Source organism: Tetrao urogallus (assembly GCF_951394365.1).
Source record: "Tetrao urogallus genome assembly, chromosome: 1".
Taxonomy (NCBI): domain Eukaryota; kingdom Metazoa; phylum Chordata; class Aves; order Galliformes; family Phasianidae; genus Tetrao; species Tetrao urogallus.
Genome location: NC_136813.1, coordinates 448,695 through 470,305, shown reverse-complemented (window position 1 = coordinate 470,305; position 21,611 = coordinate 448,695). Strand labels below are relative to the sequence as shown.

At 51.5% G+C, this 21,611-nt stretch overlaps 1 protein-coding gene across 1 annotated transcript; it reads left to right on the top strand.

Moving 5' to 3' along the window:
* Positions 1-2,790: 2,790 nt before the first annotated feature.
* On the top strand, positions 2,791-20,338 carry RRM1 (ribonucleotide reductase catalytic subunit M1; the record flags this gene model as incomplete). The annotated part of the gene is made up of 19 exons (XM_079535131.1): positions 2,791-2,809; positions 3,597-3,685; positions 5,753-5,930; positions 6,548-6,648; positions 7,225-7,284; positions 9,072-9,111; positions 9,952-10,114; positions 10,896-11,037; positions 11,610-11,693; positions 12,267-12,428; positions 12,932-13,011; positions 13,491-13,692; positions 14,610-14,759; positions 16,124-16,345; positions 17,275-17,351; positions 17,653-17,788; positions 18,736-18,831; positions 19,660-19,848; positions 20,156-20,338. The coding sequence occupies 19 exons, from the start codon at positions 2,791-2,793 to the stop codon at positions 20,336-20,338; spliced, it is 2,373 nt and encodes a 790-aa protein (XP_079391257.1).
* Between the last annotated feature and the right edge of the window lie 1,273 nt (positions 20,339-21,611).

The window sequence follows — 21,611 nt, the reverse complement described above, 5'->3', positions numbered from 1 at the left end:
ACATCACAGCACAGGTCAGCTCTGGAGTGGGGTAGGATGCAAATCCCTGCATCTCTCTCTTGGTCCATCATCGTTGTCTGCACTGTGCCAGGCTCCCCGGTGCTTTCACACCAGCTCAGAGCAGGAAGGCAAGAGGCGGATGGTTGGAACTGATGATCTTAGTTGTCCTTTTTGACTTTAATGACTGGATGGTTCTGTGAGCCATGCACTCCTCGGTAGGTCTGTTGCCTCCGTCCACAGCAGAATCAGATCTGCTGTCTTGTGGCTTCACACTGTGGGACTTGGAGGTGAAACAACCTTGGTTCAGCTTGGCTCCTGCCCCAGCTCGGTGCCATTCAATCGTGCAGCCGAAGCAGCCTGCTGGAACAACCCCTGCCATACAAACCTACAGCAACAGGAACCCGTCAGCACAGAAGCTCCATTCCAACCACAGCTGCCTCAGGGCTGGGTGGAGGTACAGCGTTGTGCAGCCTCAGGAAGTTTGGTTTTCGTCTTACATTTCCTTCCAAATTTGCCTCTTGGGCGTTGATGGTGGTTGTTCTGATCTTGCCACAGCCGTGCTGGAGGGGAGGAGGCTGCTGTTCCCCTGCAGCAGTTTAACCCATGACGCACAGTCACATCCTCAGAACACCAAACGACTGCTCCACCTGCTATTGTTTTTCAAAACAGAGTGAATAAAACACAAAGCACCTGAGGGCAAAGATCCGTGAGCTCAGCGCAGGCTTCAAATGTACCAAGATGCAGTGTTTTTTTTTTTCCTTCTGTCTTTTTCCAACCGCATAGAGAAACAAACAACCCCCCATTTCTTTCCATTTCCTGATCAGTTCCAGATATTCCTTCTGTCACCTCGCAGAAACGAGAGCTCGTTGGGTGTCCAGCCTTGGTGCACGGTGCTCCCAAGCTGACCGCATGATGCGCTGCACCTTCAGAGCCAGGCTCGGTGCTGAGGGATCAGCAACTGCTATGTTTGCTGAGCAGCAATGGAACCAACAGCCTCATATGTGCAGAGAGACAGGCAGAAACAAGGGCTGGAGTGCATGGCCCAGGGAGTGGGGGGTCACTGTCCCTGGGGGTGTTCCAGAGCTGTGGGGATGTGGCAGTGAGGGAGATGGCCAGTGGTGGGGTGAGCTGGGGTTGGGCTTTTCCAGCCTTCCTGATTCCACGGCTCTATGAAATGGAGCTACGTCTGCCTGGTGGACGGTCATTAAGGCCAGTCCTGTTCAACGAACATCTTCATCAATGACCTGGATGCAGGAGTTGAACGCATCCTTAGCAGGTTTGGTAAGGACGCCGTGCTGGGAGGTGCTGTTGACTCTCCGGAGAGACGACAGGCTGTGCAGAGGGATCTGTGCAGCTGCTTAGAAGGGTTGTTAGTGACAGGACAAGGGGGAATGGCTTTAAAGTGAGACAGGGGAGGTTTAGGTTGGATGTGAGGAGGAAGTTTTGGAGGCAGAGGGTGGTGAGGCAGTGGCACAGGTTGCCCAAGGAGGCTGTGGATGCCCCATCCATCCCTGCAGGCATTCAAGGCCAGGCTGGATGTGGCTCTGGGCAGCCTGGTCTCTTAAGGTCCCTTCCAACAGAACGATTCTATCCTGTTCTAAATAACAGAGTTCCCAGCTGCTGGATGCCACCAGGGATTCACTCAGAGGCCCACAGGCAAGGACAGCACACCTGTGAGGTGACCGCACTCTCACAAAGCAAAACGGAGTGTTTCTGGTGCTGTGTTCATCTCAGTTTCCCCTCCCCACGCTACCTGGTGCTGTTCTGACACGTGGATGCACCTCTTGGTTGGAAGAAGCCCCGTTATCACAGCACCTCGGGTGGCTGCTGGCACACACAGCACCCAGCACGTGTTAACAGAGGAAGTCCTGGCGTTTGGGGTTGTGTTATGTGTACAAGCCCCAGCAGTGCTTTGAGTGCTGCTGTCCTTGAGTGCTGCCTGGACCCTGGGGCATTTGGGTGGGGGAGCAGCCAGCCGCTAAGCACTGCCTCTCCCAATGCCTGAAGGGTGGCCACGGCCTCCTGAGACCCCAAAGGGCTTTCTGAGATCCCAAGGGGCCTTCTCAGACCCCAAAGGGCTTTCTGCCATGATGCTCTTCCTGTCTGCATCCAAGGGCACAGTGTCCCCACGACTCCCATAGCCCTGTGGGGTTGCCTGTCCCCAGGGGGCTCTCCCTCCTCAAGGTGCCCATCCCAGCCCCTCACAGCAGGAGGTGGGCTGGCTGTCATGACAGCATACAGGCCTCCACGATAGCACATAAGCTGCTGTGTTCCTCAGGGGTTTTGGCGTTCTTTGGAAGGGGAGGGAGGGCTGTGGGAGAATGGCGTGGAGAGTCGCATTAAAGACGACGTTTAAATACTATTTAGTGCAATCACCACTGTGTTCTGGTTATGCGTATCGCGAAATGAGGTATTATAGCCCTTCGCGGCCGCTGTACGTCGCGCCCTCGCGTGGCCGCGAATCGCCCTGAAGGGGGAGGAGGGCACCGCCGCCATCTTGGAAGCGGGCACGCAGCCCTCTCTGCCCTCGGTGGTTGCTGCTTCCCGGGAGGGCACGAGGGAGACTCGGGGGGAGATCAGGGGGTGAGGCTCCGCTGAGGACGAGAAACAGCTCCGAAGCGGCTTCGGAGGGGAAAGAATGAGTCGGTGCCCGGATCCAAGATGTCGCCCGCGGCCTCAGCGGGTGGGGGCGGAGCGTACGGCGGCGCGGCGGGGTCAGCGCGGTTGGCGGGAGCGGGAATTGGCGCTCGGCAGCCGTTGGGAGCCCGCGCCGCCGTCTCCACCGCCGCCATGCACGTCGTGAAGCGCGGTGAGCGGGAACGTGGGGGCGGGGGGACAGCGGGGAGCCGCACCGGGTTCCGTCCCGACTTTGGCCACGGAGCCCCGTAGGGCCACACGGCATCGGTGCTGTGCGGATGGGCTCCTCGGCCTCCTCGCTGAAGGAGGTCGCGGCGAGCTGGGGGTCGAGCTCTGCTCTTGTCAATAGCAGGAGAAACGATGGCCTTCGGTTGTGACAGGGGGTGTTTGGGTTGGATATTAGGTAGAATTCTTCTCTGCGCGGGGTGCCCGTGAGGTGAGGGGGCATCTGTCCCTGGAGTTGCGATGGCGCCGGGCACTGAGGGACACGGAGTCGCCAAGGTTGCAAAAAACCTCCCAGATCATCCGGTCCAACCAACCAACCTACCGCCAAAATAACCCGCTAAACCACGGCCCTCAGTGCTGCTGAGAGGCGTTTTGTCAGCACTGAGTGTTCCTTGAGCACAAAGCGTGGTGGGATGGCTTGGGGTTGGACGTGGGGATCTGGAGGCATTCAAGGCCAGGCTGGATGTGGCTCTGGGCAGCCTGGGCTGCTGGTTGGTGACCCTGCACACAGCAGGGGGTTGGAACTGGATGAGCACTGTGCTCCTTTGCAGCCCAGGCCTTTATGTCATTCTAGCAGGCTTTTCCAACCTTAAGGATTCAATGAACCCAAATTGGTTGTTCTTGGTGACTCCCAACCTGGTTGGCTCCTAGTGTGAGGTGCTGGGTGGGATGCTGTGCTTAAATCATCCATTTCTTGTTGTTGGAGCTGCTGTTTGTAACCTCTTTCCCACCAGATGGACGCCAGGAGCGTGTCATGTTTGACAAGATCACGTCACGCATCCAGAAGCTCTGCTATGGGCTCAACGCTGACTTTGTGGATCCAGTGAGTACCCTTTTTCCTGCTGGCCCATTCTCTGCCCCTCATGTATATTATCTGGGTGAAAAGAATATAATCATAGAATCACAGAATGGCCTGGGTAGAAAAGGACCTCAGAGATTGATTTTCAGTCAGGTCGCCAACCAGCAGCCCAGGCTGCCCAGAGCCACATCCAGCCTGGCCTTGAATGCCTGCAGGGATGGATGGGGCATCCACAGCCTCCTTGGGCAACCTGTGCCACTGCCTCACCACCCTCTGCCTCCAAAACTTCCTCCTCACATCCAACCCAAACCTCCCCTGTCTCACTTTCAAGCCATTCCCCTTGTCCTGTCACCACCCACCCTCACACACAGCCGTTCCCCCTCCTGTTTATCTGCTCCCTTCAAGCACTGAAGGCCACCATGAGGTCTCCCTGCAGCCTTCTCTTCTCCAAGCCAAACAAGCCCAGTTCCCTCAGCCTTTCCTCACAGCAGAGCTGCTCCAGCCCTCTGCTCATCTCAGTGCCCCTCTGGACTCCCAGAGCTCTGTGTCCTTCCTGTGCTGGGGGCCCCAGCAGGACGCAGCGCTGCAGATGGGGCCTCACAGGAGCCGATGGAGGGGACGATCACCTCCCTCTCCCTGCTGGCCGCCCCTTTGTCATGCAGCCCAAAACACAGTTGGCCTTCTGGGCTAGCAGTGATCTCTGCCAAAAGCCAACAGCTGTGAGCAAGGTGGAGGTGTTATCTGCTGTTCACCTTCACAAAAAGCAAGCACAGCAACCTGCTCAGGAGCTGTTGGCAAATATGTTTGTAACGTGTTTCTTACTGTTTGTGTTCTGATGCTTTTTGCTTCACCAGGTACAAAGTATGAGGTTGAACTGTGGGAAGGCCTCTGCTTTACCTGCTCTAAACTGCCTTGGATAGATGGCCCAAATACTGTTGGAGTGATGGAGCTTCTTGTGCTTAAAAAGAGTTTTTTGTTGCTCTGACTCACCAACATCGATTGTGGCAGATTGCTCTCAATTTTAACCTGCAAAGCTTGAGCAATGCTATGTGGAAATCAGTCCTTGAAGCTCTCTTTAAACGAGGCACCCTGTCTGTCTGTCAGAACCCCCCATCACTGTAATATCTGGTTCTTTTGGGCTATGTGGGATTTGGGGTTGTGTTTGATCCCCCCCCACGTAAGCTCCTCTTTCCCCAGCTCGTGCGGAGGATGACTCCTCATTTATGGCTCTAAGATTGGTTCTGCACACCTGCACCAAACATCTGTACGTTTGGAGCCCATCTTGGGCTCTTCCCATCTCTGAGATCTACTGATCTGTTTTCGCATCTTAATTTGCAACTGTATGATAATTAGCATTCTGTACCTACAAGCTGTGGTGCTCTTCAGCCATAGGTGGAGAGGAGGAGCGCTGGTGATTTGTTTTCATCTCAGCAGTGCTGAAGCTTAAAGCAGGCTGCTGTGGGGAGGATTTGGTGATGAGCACAAGAGCAAGATTCCTGTGCCTGCTGAGCGCTCCCACCTGCACAGTGAAGCTAATTTAACACACTTCTGCACCCTCCTGTGCTCTGCAGCAGTGTGTGCTTTTCCCAGGAGGGGTCCCAGCCTGCAGGTGGAGCTTAGGCTGAGGCACGGTGCAAAAGCCAGCATATCCCAGCAGGGCTGGGTTTTTTCTCTCTTGCTGTATCACTTCCACGTCTCATCAGGCATTTTACAGTCAAGCTTCAGCTGGAGTTTCAAAACTTCCAAGCAAGCACTCTTTTAAATTGAGGTTTTTTGTGTTTTTTGTTTGTCTCGTGAACTTTGCTGTACTTCAATCCAGGCTTCAGGAAAGTGTCTGCTTAGAAAAGCTTGTTAATGGTTATGTTCTGGTTTAATGGTTTCTGCTCTCTTTGCTCGCTCCCTGCCCTCCCTCCTGCCCCTCTGCCTCTTGGTTTAAAGTTTTAGGAGCCAGTGTTTCGCTGGGTTTGATTTGCTTTTCTAATTAAGCAGTGTGAAAGGTGTTGCTCAGAGCAGAGAGTGTCTCATACCCCGAAAGGCTGACAAAAGGGATGTTTTCACAGGCAGCTGATCTGCACTGTTTGCCTTTTCCAGGCCCAGATCACCATGAAGGTGATCCAGGGGCTGTACAGCGGAGTCACGACCGTGGAGCTGGATACCCTGGCTGCTGAGACAGCTGCAACCCTGACCACCAAGCACCCTGACTATGCGATATTGGCAGCGAGGATTGCAGTGTCCAACCTGCACAAAGAAACTAAGAAAGTGTTCAGTGGTGAGTCTGCCTGGGGGCGTTTAGATGGTCACAGAATCACAGCATGACAGAATTGTAGGGGTTGGAAGGGACCTCCAGAGATCATGGAGTCCAACCCCCTGCCAAAGCAGGTTCCCTACAGCAGGTTGCACAGGTCGGCATCCAGGCAGGTCTGGAGCATCTCCAGAGCAGGAGACTCCACCACCTCCCTGGGCAGCCTGTTCCAGTGATAATCAGTAATCAGATGGTAATCAGCCAGAAAGGGAGAAGGGGTTTTAGAGGGTGTAAATACACAGATGTTCCTTCAGCTGAAGTTACAGAGCACTCAGAGTAACTAAAAATGCCGTGGAGATGAGAACAGATCAGCGAGGAGTGGAACTGATCGAAATCAGGATGCACCCAACTGTCTGTCCTGTTTATTTCGTGTCACAAATCCTATAGAAACCATTGCTAGGAAAGTGCTGGGGTTGCCAGATCAGTGCTGACACTGAGCAGGTGGAAGAGAAGATGTGTGGACCTGGGAGGGATTACTTCTGAGGATGGGGAGCCCTGTCTGCTAAAGCCCTGGAAACAAATGACAGATGTGTGTTCAGACAGCTCTGCAGACGCCTTTCTTTTTCAATGTGTTTCTGTTGCAGATGTGATGGATGATCTCTACAACTACATAAACCCTCACAATGGGAAGCACTCGCCAATGATCTCCAAGGAAACACTCGACATAGTTTTGGCCAACAAGGACGTATGTAACGCTTCCCCAGTCCCAAGTTTTGGAAATACAGGGAACTAGTTCAGATGATTTATTTGCCCTATTTGTTTGGGGAGGAAAAGCCTGTATAGAAATGAATACAGATGATAAATGCTCTGGAGATTTTAAAAGAGGGTGTAAGAATGTCCTTCAGGTAGGGGGGCTTTCCTGGAGGTCCTCTTTGTTGTGAGAGCCCAATGCCTTCAGTTGGGAGACAGCACTTGGGGATGTAGCAATGTGTTTGTGCATGGAGGAGGGAGAGGTGAGGCCTGGTGTCTCGTTTCGAGCTGTTCCAGCCTCGTGTTTTTATTGGGGAAGTTGCATTCCTGTTTTGATGATATCTTGTATTTCTTGGTGTAGCCACCAATTGTGCCCTGTACTTGAAAGAAATGGCAAACACTGTGTGTTTGTTTGAACCTGCCTGTTGCTCCCTGCTTCCTTCCCTCTGGTGCGGTGTCTGTTTCACTGGATCTCTGGGGCTGGAAATATCAAACAATGACAGCATTGTAGGACCTGAATGCGAGGCCACAGAAGTCAGAAGATCCATTTTTCTCTTTTATTTCCCCTCAGCGCCTGAATTCTGCAATTATCTATGACAGAGACTTCTCCTACAACTATTTTGGCTTTAAGGTAAGAGCACATTACTCACTTTGCTCAAGATAACCAAGCCTGCTGTGTTGCTGCTTTTCTGGAGCTGAGTCACCTGGGAGGGATGGGAATCCTTGCAGAATCATTAGGTTTGAGCAAGAAGGGCATCAGTGGGTTGGAAAAAACAGAGAGTACCTGCACCAAGGAGTTGCCCAATGCGTGACTCACGTGCTTTCTTCTGAGCTTTGCTGTGTACTGTATAACATTTACTTGTTGGGCTCGAAGCTTCTACAGCAGATAGCTCTGAATGTGGCTGGAAGCTTCCCAGCTCGTGCTGTTCCTCAATAATCTAATTCTTCATAACCCAAAAAAGGATTTTTGGTCATCTTGCCATTGTTTTGTGTAACAGTTCTCAGTGGGCCAACCTACACGTTGTCTCCTTCCATGCTGCTGGAACATCTCCCCCACAGCCAGACCCGTGTGCTGTGCCCCCACCATCTGCTTGGCTCCCCTCCCTGCACGCTGCTCTGTGCTGAGGGCCTTTGGGCTGTGATGCAGTGAGCTCTGCAGGGTTAGCTGGGGAGCACTTGGCTTTTCATCATAGAATCACAGCATGGCCTGGGCTGCAAAGGAGCACAGCGCTCATCCAGCTCCAAGCCCTGCTGTGTGCAGGTCGCCAACCAGCAGCCCAGGCTGCCCAGAGCCACATCCAGCCTGGCCTTGAATGCCTGCAGGGATGGATGGGGCATCCACAGCCTCCTTGGGCAACCTGTGCCACTGCCTCACCACCCTCTGCCTCCAAAACTTCCTCCTCACATCCAACCCAAACCTCCCCTGTCTCACTTTCAAGCCATTCCCCTTGTCCTGTCACCACCCACCCTCACACACAGCCGTTCCCCTCCTGTTTATCTGCTCCCTTCAAGCACTGAAGGCCACCATGAGGTCTCCCTGCAGCCTTCTCTTCTCCAAGCCAAACAAGCCCAGTTCCAACCTTTCCTCACAGCAGAGCTGCTCCAGCCCTCTGGCCACCTCAGTGCCGTCCTCTGGACCTGCTCCAAGAGCTCTGTGTCTTTCATAGCACTTAGTGCTTCTGGTGGCTCGTTGGCCCCAGTGGGTCTCCAGAACTGGTGATGTTTGTGTCCAGCTGTGTCTGGGAGCTTCTTCCAACACGTGTGCTGTGGTGTGCTCAGCGTGGGGGCAGGGGGCTGCAGTGGTGGTGTGTGGATCACACACTGGTGTGTGGATCAGAGCAGCTGCTGAATGGCCAAGGGTGGAAAGAAGGGATCTTGAGGGGGTGTTGGTGTGATTCTGTGTGTACGTAGGTATGCCTTTCTGACCTTCCCTGCTGCAATTATTGCTGTAATTCGTTAGCCACAAGTCACAAGGCATCTGCTCCAGGTGTGAGATCACCATATTTGTTGGGTTGTGTGTTCAGCACCCCGCTCAGCAGATTGTGGTACAGGTTGTCCAGAAAGCATTATCACAATGTAATTAACAGTGCTGAGAGATGGCATTATGGAGAACAGATGCTCTCGTGTCATCTAGTCTGAATTCACTGGGTTAAAAGGCAGTGATGAACCTTGCTGCTCCGTGCTCCCCTGCCATCATCAAAGCAGAGCCCTCGGGGCTGGAATCTCCTAGTGGGTTTCTTTTTCAGTCACTGTGCAATTAACAAGAGGAGCAGTGGAGTGCGAGGCTGGTGCCTCTGTTGAAACCTGGCACGAAGAGCGTGTGAATGCTTGGGGTTACAGAGCCTGGGAGCTCTCTGCATTAATGGGATGATTTTAAGCTGGAAATGTGAATGACCTCTGAAATGTTCTTTCTTTTAGACCTTAGAGCGCTCCTACTTGTTGAAAATCAACTCAAAAGGTAAGAACCATCCGCAGCAGCTCAGTGCATAATGAAATCAGAGCCAGGGCACGGAGTAGGGGGTGGGGAGGTAGACAGGCTGTCTCATGGCTTTGCTACAGAAATCCAGCCAAAGCACGGAGTACCGACTTGAACCAGGTGAAATGCTCTCTGAGCACCTGCAGCATCTCTTCTTGGCTGCCATCCTTCTGGTGGCACTGCTGTGCTTGTGTGGAAAAACAGCTGATCACTGAGGAGTGGCACTGTGGCAAGTATACAGGAGTGCTTCAAATGGTGCCAGCGTGGCCTGGACAGCTGAGCTTCACCTGTCTGGTAGATAGACCTCAGTGCTTTGAAGGCTCTGGTCATCCAGGATGAACTGGTTTCTGTCTGAGAACCTCTTCTGTAATGCTAGGCACTGGTAAAGGAGTGTCAGTTGGAAGGGCTGCTGTGCTCTCACTGCCAATCGCTGCAGGCCCTCAGCCTGACAGTCCCAGGACACCAGAGGTGGAGGTGTTAATTGTGATGTCAAATTTAGAGAGCAGTTGGGTGCTGGCATGGATATTGGATTGCATTCTAACTGTTAATATAGATTTTTTTCCCCCTCATGAGAGCAGTGGAACAGGCTGTGGAGAGGGGCTGCGCGTCTCAGCCCAGGAGTTCTTTATACTGTTCTGATCCTCTGAGCTGACTCCTGTGTGACAGGCCTGCTGAGCTCCTTCCAATCTGAGCTGTTGTGTGGATCTATGGAAAATACAGCTCTTCAGTGGCCCATTGCACATCACAACTTGTTCCCCTCGTCTGTACTGGCTGTAACATAATTGTGGCATTCTTTTCTCCCTTTTGCTGCTCTGTTTCCAGTTGCTGAGCGTCCTCAACACATGCTGATGAGGGTGGCAGTGGGAATCCACAAAAATGACATCGATGCTGCAATTGAGACTTACAATCTTCTGTCTGAAAGGTGGTTTACCCACGCCTCACCCACGCTGTTCAACGCAGGCACCAACCGGCCACAGCTCTCCAGGTACCTTTGGCTTCCAGGGCTGGGGACCCCAGTACAAGAAAGACAGGGAGCTGTTGGAGAGGGTGCAGAGGAGCCACAAAGATGAGCAGAGGGCTGCAGCACCTCCCTACAAAGACAGGCTGAGGGAGCTGGGCTTGTTCAGCATGGAGAAGAGAAGCTGCGGGGTGACCTCAGTGCAGCCTGCAGTGCCTCAAGGGAGCCTGCAGACAGGAGGGGAGTCAGCTCTGTGAAAGGGGAGATGGCAGCAGGACAAGGGGAAATGGTTTGGAGTTGAGGGAGGGCAGCTGGAGGTTGGATGTCAGGGGGAAGTTGTTTAGAGAGAGAGTGGTGAGGTGCTGGAACAGCTGCCCAGAGAGGCTGTGATGCCCCGTCCATCCTTGGAGGTGTTGGAGGCCAGGTTGGATGGGGCCCTGGGCAGCCTGGGCTGCTGTGAGATGGGGAGGTTGGTGGCCCTGCATTGGTGGGGGGTTGGAGCTTCGTGATGCTTGAGCTCCCTTCCAACCCAACCATTCTGTGATTCTCTGATTCCAAGCTTTCTTAGTGCATAACTGGAGGAAGAACAAGTTCTGGAGGCTGGGTCTGTTCCAGTGAAGTGCTGTCACAGCTTCCGAATTGAGGAGCTGTGTTTCTGGGATTCTTTTCTGAAGGCCTGAGAAGTGTTCTTTGCATTGCACATTAAACTTACAGTGCCATCGTTTTTCTGCAGCCCTAATGAAATCCTTACATTTTTTTGTCGGCTTTATTTTAATGATTCTCTACTAAAGCTGTTTGTTTTCCTTAGTTGTTTCCTGCTGTGCATGAAGGATGACAGCATTGAGGGAATCTACGACACCCTGAAGCAGTGTGCCCTGATCTCCAAGTCTGCTGGTGGCATCGGGCTGGCTGTGAGCTGCATCCGTGCCACGGGCAGCTACATTGCTGGGGTGAGTGTGCAGGTGGTGCCTGCAGCAGAGCAACCTTCTGCCCTGGGGAAATGCCTGCATTCCAGCTGCCAACCCAGCACTGCTTTGAGAGGGCTGAGCACAGCAGCTCATCTGGCCCCATAGAGCTTCCTTTCAATGTGCTTTAAAACAAGAAGGTTGGTTTCCCTTGCTGCTTGGCTTTCCTGAGAGAAGTCCTTGCAACAGATCTCGTGCTGCTGCCTGATCAGACAATTCCAACTTATTTATGTGTCAGCAGCCTGGCATATTCCTGGAGGCCAAGGCATTGGCATTTCCCTCTTTATAGTTCAACTACTTAAGGTGTTCAGTGGACGTATGAGGATTTTTTTTCTTTTGGTCGCTGTCTGTGTAACCTCTGCACGACTCCAGATTGCCTTGTGTTGAGGAAATTAGTTAATAATGGATTTCTTTAATTTAAAGGAGGAAAGTGTGGAGGGTCCAGGGGAGGGTGGTGGTGCCACCAAAGCACTGACTGAATCGATCGATTTCCAGCTTTCAAGATGATGGCTGAAAGTTGCTTTTTTGGTAACGCTGGTTTTCCTGTGCTCCTGCAGACAAATGGGAACTCCAATGGACTTGTCCCTATGCTGAGGGTGTACAACAACACTGCTCGCTACGTGGATCAAGGTGGTAACAAGGTAATGGCTTTGCATTGAACTGGGGGGAAAGAGGGGAGCCGTGCCAGGGGGAGAGTTCACCTGTGAAGGGTTGGAACAGTGACATCAGTGATGCAGTGGTGGTTGGCACGTTATTAGGAAAAGGACTTCTTTCCCTCCTTGTTGGTAGCCCAGCGTTCCATCATGCAGGTGTATCTTCTGCTGTGTGAGGTGTGTGCTTCAGGTCATCTCTTGCAGTGCTTATCAATCATTTGGATCAAGTGATTGAATCAAGGCTGTAGAAAGTTTCTTGTTCTGCACCCTTTGTGTTCAGGTAGCCCAGAGGCCGATGGAGGTAAGGCTCATAGGTAAATCTAGGAATTGTCAAGCTCCTCTGTTGACACAGGGGAAATAATTTTCATTAAGAATCTGGAACTACTGGCATGGCCTAGCTCCAATGAGAGCAACAGTAATGCAGAACAGCACATTGAAATTGCCTCAATGAGACTATCAGACTGACTTTAGTTAGTTTGAGGTTTTGTGTGCCCATGGCAGCAGTGTGGGAGGTTTCATTTTCAGGATGGTTTGTTCTGATCTTGATGTTGTCTGTGTCAGAGACCTGGAGCTTTTGCCATCTACCTGGAGCCGTGGCACCTGGACATCTTTGAGTTTCTTGACTTAAAGAAGAACACTGGGAAAGAAGAGCAGCGTGCCAGAGATCTTTTCTTTGCCCTCTGGATTCCGGATCTCTTCATGAAGAGAGTTGAAACCAACCAGGTAAGGAGCTTGTTGGGTGCAGAGGAGCTGTGTTAATGGAGGAGCAGAGTGGTGCAGAGCTGCCCTAGCAGGTTGCTGTACCCCAGCTGAGCACTAGGTTGTGCAAGTGGAGAACTCCAGTGGAGCACTTTGCTTCGGGGCTGAATCACTTGCACACTTCTGTGCCAAATTTGTACTCTGCAGTTTCCATATAGCATCAAAATCTTCTCAGTAATTAGATCCTCATTCTGCTTGTTATTCCTTGAAAATGGGTTACATCTGAGAATCAGTCACTTCAGGATTCCAAGTGCAGTTTGTCACAAGGATTCCTACAGTTGATTTTTAAATAGATCAGATTGCTCCAGTAAACACCTTCCCCGTGCCTGCAGGAAAAGCTGGCTCCTTTTACAGGATGGGAACGTGAGCTTTCATGTTTCTGTTTGCAGCAGGATCTGCTGATGAAGTTGAATGCCGTTAATGAACAAGGCACCTACGGATTTTGAGTATTTTTTTCGTTCTTACAGGATTGGTCCTTAATGTGCCCAAATGAGTGTCCTGGCCTAGATGAGGTCTGGGGAGAGGAATTTGAGAAACTGTATGAGAGGTAAGGGAAGCGAGCAGGCTTTTATACAGCGGCCATCTGACTGCAGAACTGCCCTGGTGTGGTGCCTGGGAGCCAAAGCACAGGGCTTGGAAGGGGCTGCTCAGTTCAGTTGTCACAGTGGTAGCAGTGGCACAGATGGGGATGTGCAGTTACTGCTGCTCCCAAGTGAGAGCTGCTGAGCGCAGGCTGTGCATGAAAGCTTATTTCAGAGTGAAGTTCTGAAATGGTCCCTACTTAAGGCAGTGGGTGGCTCTGTTTTGAGTGAATTGTGTAGGGTGCTTTAGGGAAAGCTTCCTATTTCCTTTATCCAGAGCAGTCTGAATACTCTGCCGTTCAGGCTCTGCTGGCTAATTTGAAATTGAGTGGGGTTGTGCCTCCTTGGGAACCTGATGAATAGGTTGATCATAGAATCACAGAAATGATTCCTGTGCTGCTTCTGGAGAGTCTGGGAGTCACTGAGCACCGTGTGCTCTTTGCAGCTATGAGAAGCAAGGCCGTGTCCGCAGAGTGGTGAAGGCCCAGCAGCTCTGGTACGCCATCATCGAGTCGCAGACAGAGACTGGCACCCCTTACATGCTGTACAAAGACTCTTGCAACAGGAAGAGCAATCAGCAGAACTTGGGGACCATCAAATGCAGCAACCTGTGCACAGAAATAGTGGAGTATACCAGCAAAGACGAGGTGAGTGGGAGAGCAGCAACTTGCAGCAGTGCAGGAAATGTGTAAAGGTACTCGTTGCAGCTTTTATAACATAACCAACCCTTGGCTGGGGAAGGGAGCAGGTAACTAAGGAAATCCTGGGACGCTTTGAGTCGAGTGTGTACAGCTCTTCCACTGGGTGACTGGGGGGGTATGGGGAGGCATCCCCTCCTTTCCAGCCCCTGTTGAGGATTGGGCATTAAAACAAGGTACCCATCAAAGTGAACCTCTGGAGCTGGAGAGAGAAATGAGCTTTGTGGCTTGCAGGCGGGTGGTGTAAGCACCTCCTACCTCCAGATCTGAACTTCACTGCTAATTGTCTCTGAGTTCTCCGTCTCATTTAGGTGCTCGGTGGAGTTGCTGTGCTTGGACTTCAGCATTTGCTAACAAAAGTAAAGAAGGGATGCAGAAATGAGTCAGTGCTAAAGCAACGTGAGACATCTCTAGTGCAGTTAAGCTCTTGAGGCTGTTAAAACTGAAAGCATCAGCTTCTACTGCCTGAGCTGAGCCGAGCTGTTCCAATTATCCTGGGGTTGGAAATGAAGTGATTGTTAGAAAATAACGAGGACAGTCTGATATATTCTGGATCTCACGAGGATCATCTGCTGATTCTAATAAGAAGTTGGGCTCAGTTTCTGGAAGGAAAGCTTACGGGCTAGAATTTTTATGGTGATACTGATATCAGCTAACTTTTTGACTTGTTATTGTCCTTTTTCCAGCTTGTAAAAGGCATACAAGTGAGAAATGTGTCTTTACAGCCTTTTAGCTTGCGTGGTGCTTTGCTTGGACAGAGGGCATGCTCTGGAATTGAGGCAGTGTGTCTTTTGCAGGGGGTGTTGGCTGACACGTTGTTTTCAATGTTGGCTGACACGTTGTTCTCAATGTTTTCTTCTCTGCAGGTGGCAGTTTGCAATCTGGCCTCCATAGCCCTGAACATGTACGTCACTTCGGAGCACACTTACGATTTCAAGAAGCTGGCTGAGGTCACAAAGGTTATTGTCCGAAACCTGAACAAAATCATTGACATCAACTACTACCCTGTGCCTGAGGTGAGTGCTGTGCTGCACTGCTACGGAGCTGATGGCAGCCCAGGAGCTGTGACAGAGCCTCTGCTGCTCTCTGCAGTCCCAGTTTGAAGGAATCACCGAGGGATTCTGTAAACCTGTGGTGGCACAGAGCTGGGGGCTCCCATAGCTGCCTGTCTGCAGCTGTGACCTATTGGTGGTGGCACCTTCAGCCCCCATCCAGAGTGGCTCCTTAGTGAAGCACCTGTAGTCAAAGCTTCCCCTTGAGATGGTTCTGCAGGTGGATTTGTTGGTGTGTGTGTGGACTTCCATAAAGCACAGAGCAGCGTGAGGTGGGGAGCAGAACAGAGGGAATCATCCTGGAACTCAGCCTTGAGCTGTTGGTTTCATACATTTTTGGGGAGGTGTGTGGATAGTTTTGTGGATGGGAAGACAGAGGGTTGGGAGTTCTTGAAGGGGGGAGGGGGTGCAGAGTTACGTGCATTGCAAGAACACAGGAAGGCAAGCAGCAGGGCTGGGCATTGGAGAAAGGAGTAAGCCTTCCCTCATGGCCCTGAGCACCACATCCAAAGGGTTTTTAAACACATCCAGGGATGGGGACTCAACCACCTCCCTGTGCAGCCCATTGCAGTGCTTTACAGCCCTTTCTGTACACAAGTGTTTCCTGACATCCAGCCTAACCCTCCCCTGGCACAACTTGAGGCCGTTTCCCCTCGTCCTGTCACCAGTGAGAAGAGACCAGCCCTGCTCTGCTGCAATCCCCTTTCAGCTGTTGGAAGAGAGCAATCAGGTCTCCCCTCAGCCTCTTTTCCCCAGACTGAGCAGCCCCAGTTCCTTCAGTCTCTCCCCATAGGCCACATTCTCCAAGCCTTCCCCAGCCTTGTTGCCGTTCTTTGGACCTGCTGCAGCACCTCCATGTCCTTTCTGTACTGAGGTGCCCAAAACTGAAGGCAGAACTCGAGGTGAGGCCTCATCAGTGCTGAATGCAGTGATGCATCAATGCAAAAATACTCCAAGCTGAAGGCCAAACCTGGTGAAGATCACTTTTTTTTTTTTTCCAAGCACGTGCAGTTAGAGCACTTGAATTCAAATATCTTCATGGACCTGTTTCGGAAGGAGGGTTTAGTATTCATTTCTAATCACACCTTTATTGCGTCGGATCGAGCAATCAGGATTAGCGATCGCTCCAAACAAACCTTAATCGTGATCCTCCAATTCCTGCCTTCCCAAACAGTGAGGAGCTCAGGGCTGGCTCACTGCAGCAGAACGGACTGCCAAGAAAAATGAGGGCAGCCACAGGGGGAGGTCAGAGATCCTTCCGCAGCTTCTATCCAACTCTGTTTCCACGCAGCTCAAGTCGCCATTCCCTCTGCTTGAATCCCCCGCAGGCGGAGCGCTCCAACAGGCGCCACCGCCCCATCGGCATCGGTGTGCAGGGCCTGGCTGACGCCTTCATCCTGATGAGGTTCCCCTTTGAAAGCCCTGAGGCGCAGCGCCTGAACCAGCAGATCTTCGAGACCATTTATTACGGGGCTCTGGAAGCCAGCTGTGAGCTGGCTGAGCAGCAAGGGCCGTACGAAACGTATGAGGGTTCTCCTGTCAGCAGAGGGGTAAGTGCCAGAAGTGTCCTGCTTCAGGGCCGAGGCTTTGAAGTGCAGGTTGTGTGGTGGCCTGAGGGCTTTGTTACGGAAGGAGGGGTGTGACTGAAACTTTGTAACCATAGAACCATAGAGTTGCTCAGGTTGGAATTTGATGACCTTAAAGATCATCAAATCCAACCCCAACCCAACCGTCCTACCTGAACTCTAACGACTCGCCCCTAACTCATGGCCCTGAGCACCACATCCAAAGGGTTTGTAAACACATCCAGAGATGGGGACTCAACCACCTCCCTGTGCAGCCCATTGCAGTGCTTTACAGCCCTTTCTGTACACAAGTGTTTCCTGACATCCAGCCTAACCCTCCCCTGGCACAACTTGAGGCCGTTTCCCCTCGTCCCGTCACCAGTGAGAAGAGACCAGCCCTGCTCTGCTGCAATCCCCTTTCAGCTGTTGGAAGAGAGCAGTAAGCTCTCCCCTCAGCCTCCTCTTCCCCACACCAAACAGCCCCAGTTCCTTCAGTCTCTCCCCATAGGCCACATTCTCCAAGCCTTCCCCAGCCTTGTTGCTCTTCTTTGGACCTGCTGCAGCACCTCCATGTCCTTTCTGTACTGAGGTGCCCAAAACTGAAGGCAGAACTCGAGGTGAGGCCTCACCAGTGCTGAATACAGTGATGCATCAGTGCAAAGTGCTTTTTTTCTTCCATCATTTGACTATTAAAGTGCATTAAGAAATGCATACAATAAATGGGGCTGAAGAGGAAGGCAAAAGAAAAGCTTCAGCTTCTGCTGGGGGGCCCTTCTGTGCGATTAAAAGATTGTGAGATTATGATACAGGAGCTTAGCTGAGACTGAACAATTAATAAGGACAATTAATAAGAATAGCAGATCGATTAATAACATAATTTATGAAGCACAGAGAAAATAATTTGTGTTCTTCAGATTCTGCAGTACGACATGTGGAACGTCACCCCATCCGACCTGTGGGACTGGAAGGCTTTGAAGGAGAAGATTGCAAAGTAGGTAATCTTGCATGGTTAGTTTCGAATGCAAATTGCATTGGGCATATTATGACTGAAAGCAAAAGGTTGGCTGCAAGAATTCCAATGGCTCTATTGTAGTTCCCTATTACTTCCTTCTGGTAGGTCTTTACCTGTGGCTGGCTCTCTTTGTTGTTGTGGTTACACGCAGGCTGTGCCCACCCCAGGGGCTCTGTTCTGGCTGAGATGTCTGCGTGTGAGCTGAGGATTCCTGCTTTGTTCCTGGGTCTTTTCTTTCTCCCTTGGTTGAAGCTTTCTAACTCGTGGCTTTCATTGCCAGGTATGGTGTCAGAAACAGCCTTCTCCTTTCCCCCATGCCAACTGCTTCCACTGCTCAGATCCTGGGCAACAACGAATCCATTGAGCCCTACACCAGTAACATCTACACACGCAGAGTCCTTTCAGGAGAGTTCCAGGTAAGCACTTGGGGTAGCTTTGCCAAAGAGCTTTTCTGTAGTTTTAGTTTCAATAACTTTCATCATTGGAAAAGACAAAATGGAGCGTATTGATTACTCTCCGAAGAGGAAAGGCTGAGGGCACTGGGCTTGTTTGGCTTGGAGAAGAGAAGGCTGCAGGGAGACCTGATGGTGGCCTTCAGTGCTTGAAGGGAGCAGATGAACAGGAGGGGGAACGGCTGTGTGTGAGGGTGGGTGGTGACAGGACAAGGGGAATGGCTTGAAAGTGAGACAGGGGAGGTTTGGGTTGGATGTGAGGAGGAAGTTTTGGAGGCAGAGGGTGGTGAGGCAGTGGCACAGGTTGCCCAAGGAGGCTGTGGATGCCCCATCCATCCCTGCAGGCATTCAAGGCCAGGCTGGATGTGGCTCTGGGCAGCCTGGGCTGCTGGTTGGCGACCTGCACACAGCAGGGCTTGGAGCTGGATGAGCACTGTGCTCTTTTGCAGTCCAGGCCATTCTATCATTCTGTGGTAGTCAGTTCAGTTGGACACTTATGTCCAAAGCCAAAAATGCTAAGGAGAACGTGTAAGGAGAACATGTAATGGTTACATGCGTGCTGGCTGCTATGGGTATGCAAAATTTTAAAGAAGTGCTGCTTTTCTCTGGGAAAAAAACCAATCCACTTCATTAGACCTTGACTAATGCTGTGTGGGTCAGGGGCAGGGCTTCTGGACAGATACCCCCACAGTCCCAGCAAGGAGAAGTTTGCTTAGTGCTAACTGGAAAATGAGAGTTTGGCAGTGCTGCACAAGGTCTTGTGTAAATGTTAGAAAATCCCTATGCTTGTCAGTGTGGATTTTTCTCCTCTAAGTGAAAAACCTCCTCTAGGAGGTGCATCTGTGCTGTAAGGCAGGGCACGTAGCTTAGGGCATGCAGTGCTTTCATTCTTGGGCCTTTGCTGCTTACAGGTTGTGAACCCACACTTGTTGAAAGATCTCACAGAGAGGGGTCTGTGGAACGAGGAGATGAAAAACCAAATCATTGCCCACAATGGCTCCATCCAGGTATGCGTGGAGATGAGGAGGGGGGGCTGGGGCTGTCTCCAGTGTGAGCAATGCTGGGGGGGGGGGGAACTGCTGGGAGCAGATCTGACACAGTGATTTTTAAGGTCTGCTGTGTGTGAGTGACTCAACCAGCCTGGGAGGAGAAGCCTCAGTCTGGAGCATTGCCATTAGAAAGATGAGGGAATGGGTCTGAGTGGTAATTTGTTCCTGCTGGAGCTTGCCCACGGAACAGAGAATTCCAGTGGAAATATGCAACTGATTATTACTTGGACAAATAGAGAGCTGAGCTGCTTTGCTTTATGCAGGTTCCACAAACGTTTGGGCTCCCTTTTATCACAGAGGTTGCGGAGGGGTGATTTTATAGCAGTGAGTGGGCTTGAGACAGGAGCTGAGCACGTAGCATCCAGATCTGGGGGGTGGAGGAGGAGATGGGATGGATTATTTATGCTCTGGAGGTTGAAATGCTGCTGTGCTCGGAGTCACACGCGCTAAAAAAAGTGCATCCTCCTTGTGCAGTTGGACATGAGTGGGAGTGCTGGAGTGCTTCTGTAAAGCCTCACAGCTATTCAGAGCAAAACATGAATGTCCTATTTGAAAACAGCTCTTTTGCTCTAAATTCCCCAACACAGGCCACCTTCTGAAAGCAAGCAAGGTTTCTTTGTGCTCGAGTGCTTTCAGATCCAAAGTGTTTGGGTTCAGTGAGGGAGCTGCAGCTGCAAGAATTCTCATGTGGTGGAATCAGTGATTTGTGGAGGGTTTGTGTGCATGAATACGAGCATTTGAGTTGTAACATCGGGTTATGCTGCATTGGGAAACTCTTCCTTTCAGAATATATCTGAGATTCCTGCTGACTTGAAGCAGCTTTATAAGACAGTGTGGGAGATCTCCCAGAAAACTGTCCTCAAGATGGCAGCAGACAGAGGAGCTTTCATCGACCAGAGCCAATCTCTCAACATCCACATCGCGGAACCCAACTATGGCAAACTGACCAGCATGCACTTCTATGGCTGGAAGCAGGTATGTGGGTGGGAGCTGTTCAGAACAAGGGAGCAAATGGGGCTCGATAAGGGCTTCCATGAAAAATTGGTCTTGGAAGGGTAAATGAGCATTTCCTCCCGCGAATCCAGAGTTACCAGAGGAACATCTCTGTGGAGCAGTAAAGCTGCAGGCCCTGTGGCATTGCTCCCATGAGCCGTGCCCACAAGGCATCGCTGTGAGGCGCTCACAGTGGCGTGGCCTGCAGGAGGGTGGAATTAGCAGCTCCTTTTGGCTCTATCACTTGCCAGCCCATTCCAGCTCCTGGATTTGTGCTTTTCCCCTGCAGGGTCTGAAGACAGGCATGTATTACCTAAGGACAAAGCCGGCTGCAAACCCCATCCAGTTCACCTTGAACAAAGAGAAACTCAGAGAGCGGGAGAAGGCAGCTGAGGAAGAGAAGGAAAGGAACAAAGCAGCCATGGTTTGCTCCCTGGAGAATCGTGATGAGTGCCTGATGTGCGGCTCCTAACGGCCCTGCAGTGCCAGCAGAGCTGCTCCCCGTGGCTCCCATCTGAGATAGGTGCACTTAGTGTCACTTCAGGGCAGAGGAGCCTGCTGGAGCTGTGGCAGGAGGGCGATCACTGTAGTGTATGGTAGCTTCCCCAGCTGAGAATTAGGGGATGCTGCACATGTATGGGTAGAGTGCATAAAAAGTTTGTGTATTGCTTTTGTAGCTGGGCTTCCTGGAAACCTAAGTGCTCTTGCATGGTCTTGGGTTGAACCCTATAGAAAGAAGTTCTCCTGAACAGCTAGGAAAAGTGCTAAGGCCGCTTACAGGTCTGCCTTGGGACTGGAGACACTTCCTTGCATTTCCTAAAGACTCACATCCTGTCTTCAGAGGCAGAACCTGACTGACGGGTTCTCCTTTGCTGTGACAAAACACCAGGAGAAGAACCCTAGGCTGGCTGTGTGGTGTGCCTGATATGCAGTCTGCCTTGGCAAAGCAGCAACTTCTGTTAAGCTTGAAAAGATGTTGTGTGCACATCTAGCAGTGAGGCCCTTCCCCCACCGTTTATCCCTGTCCCCAACTCTTTCCAAAGATGCAGGATGCTGGGGGGTGCCTTGCTGCTTGGAGGCTTCCTTTCCTGCTCTCAGCCTGACTGAAGGACGCTGCACTCAGTTACTTCTGCTTTTCAGCTCTGAACAGGAAATGGCAGAATTGCTGCAGTGCGTTCTATTCTGTACCAAAAACCCATTCAAGTTTCCATCAGTTTGCTGCTCATACAATTCCATGCTGTCCTTGAGCAGAAAGCCTTGACAGTGCACACCCCATCTTTTCCGAAGCGCTGCATTCGTCCACCCCAGCTGGTTACTTGGAATTTTAGGAACATGTTTTTTACTTCTCTACGTACTTAACTCTCTGCTCTAATGCCATGGGGCTTCATCACCCAGTTCTTAAATATTTATTGAATTCATGTACCATACAACTAACCCTTTAATCCACAGAACTCAATAAAATGTGGTATGTCAAAGGAATGAAGGGTGGCATCTTGGGAATGGTATTTTGATTAAACTTGCACTGTAACAGCTGGAGACAGGAGCCTTTTTTGGTGAGCCCTGCACCTTAGTGCAGCAGCTCCATGTCTGAGGGCTGCAGCTGTGTGTAGCAGGACCCTGTGTTTGCCTGGGTGCCCTGCTGAGCTCAGTGTGGTGTCTGTCCTTTAGAAGTTTTGGGCTAAAGGCCATGTAGCACCATGTCCACGTTTCAGTAGCAGGCAGGGGAGGTGGGCTGAGTTCATGGA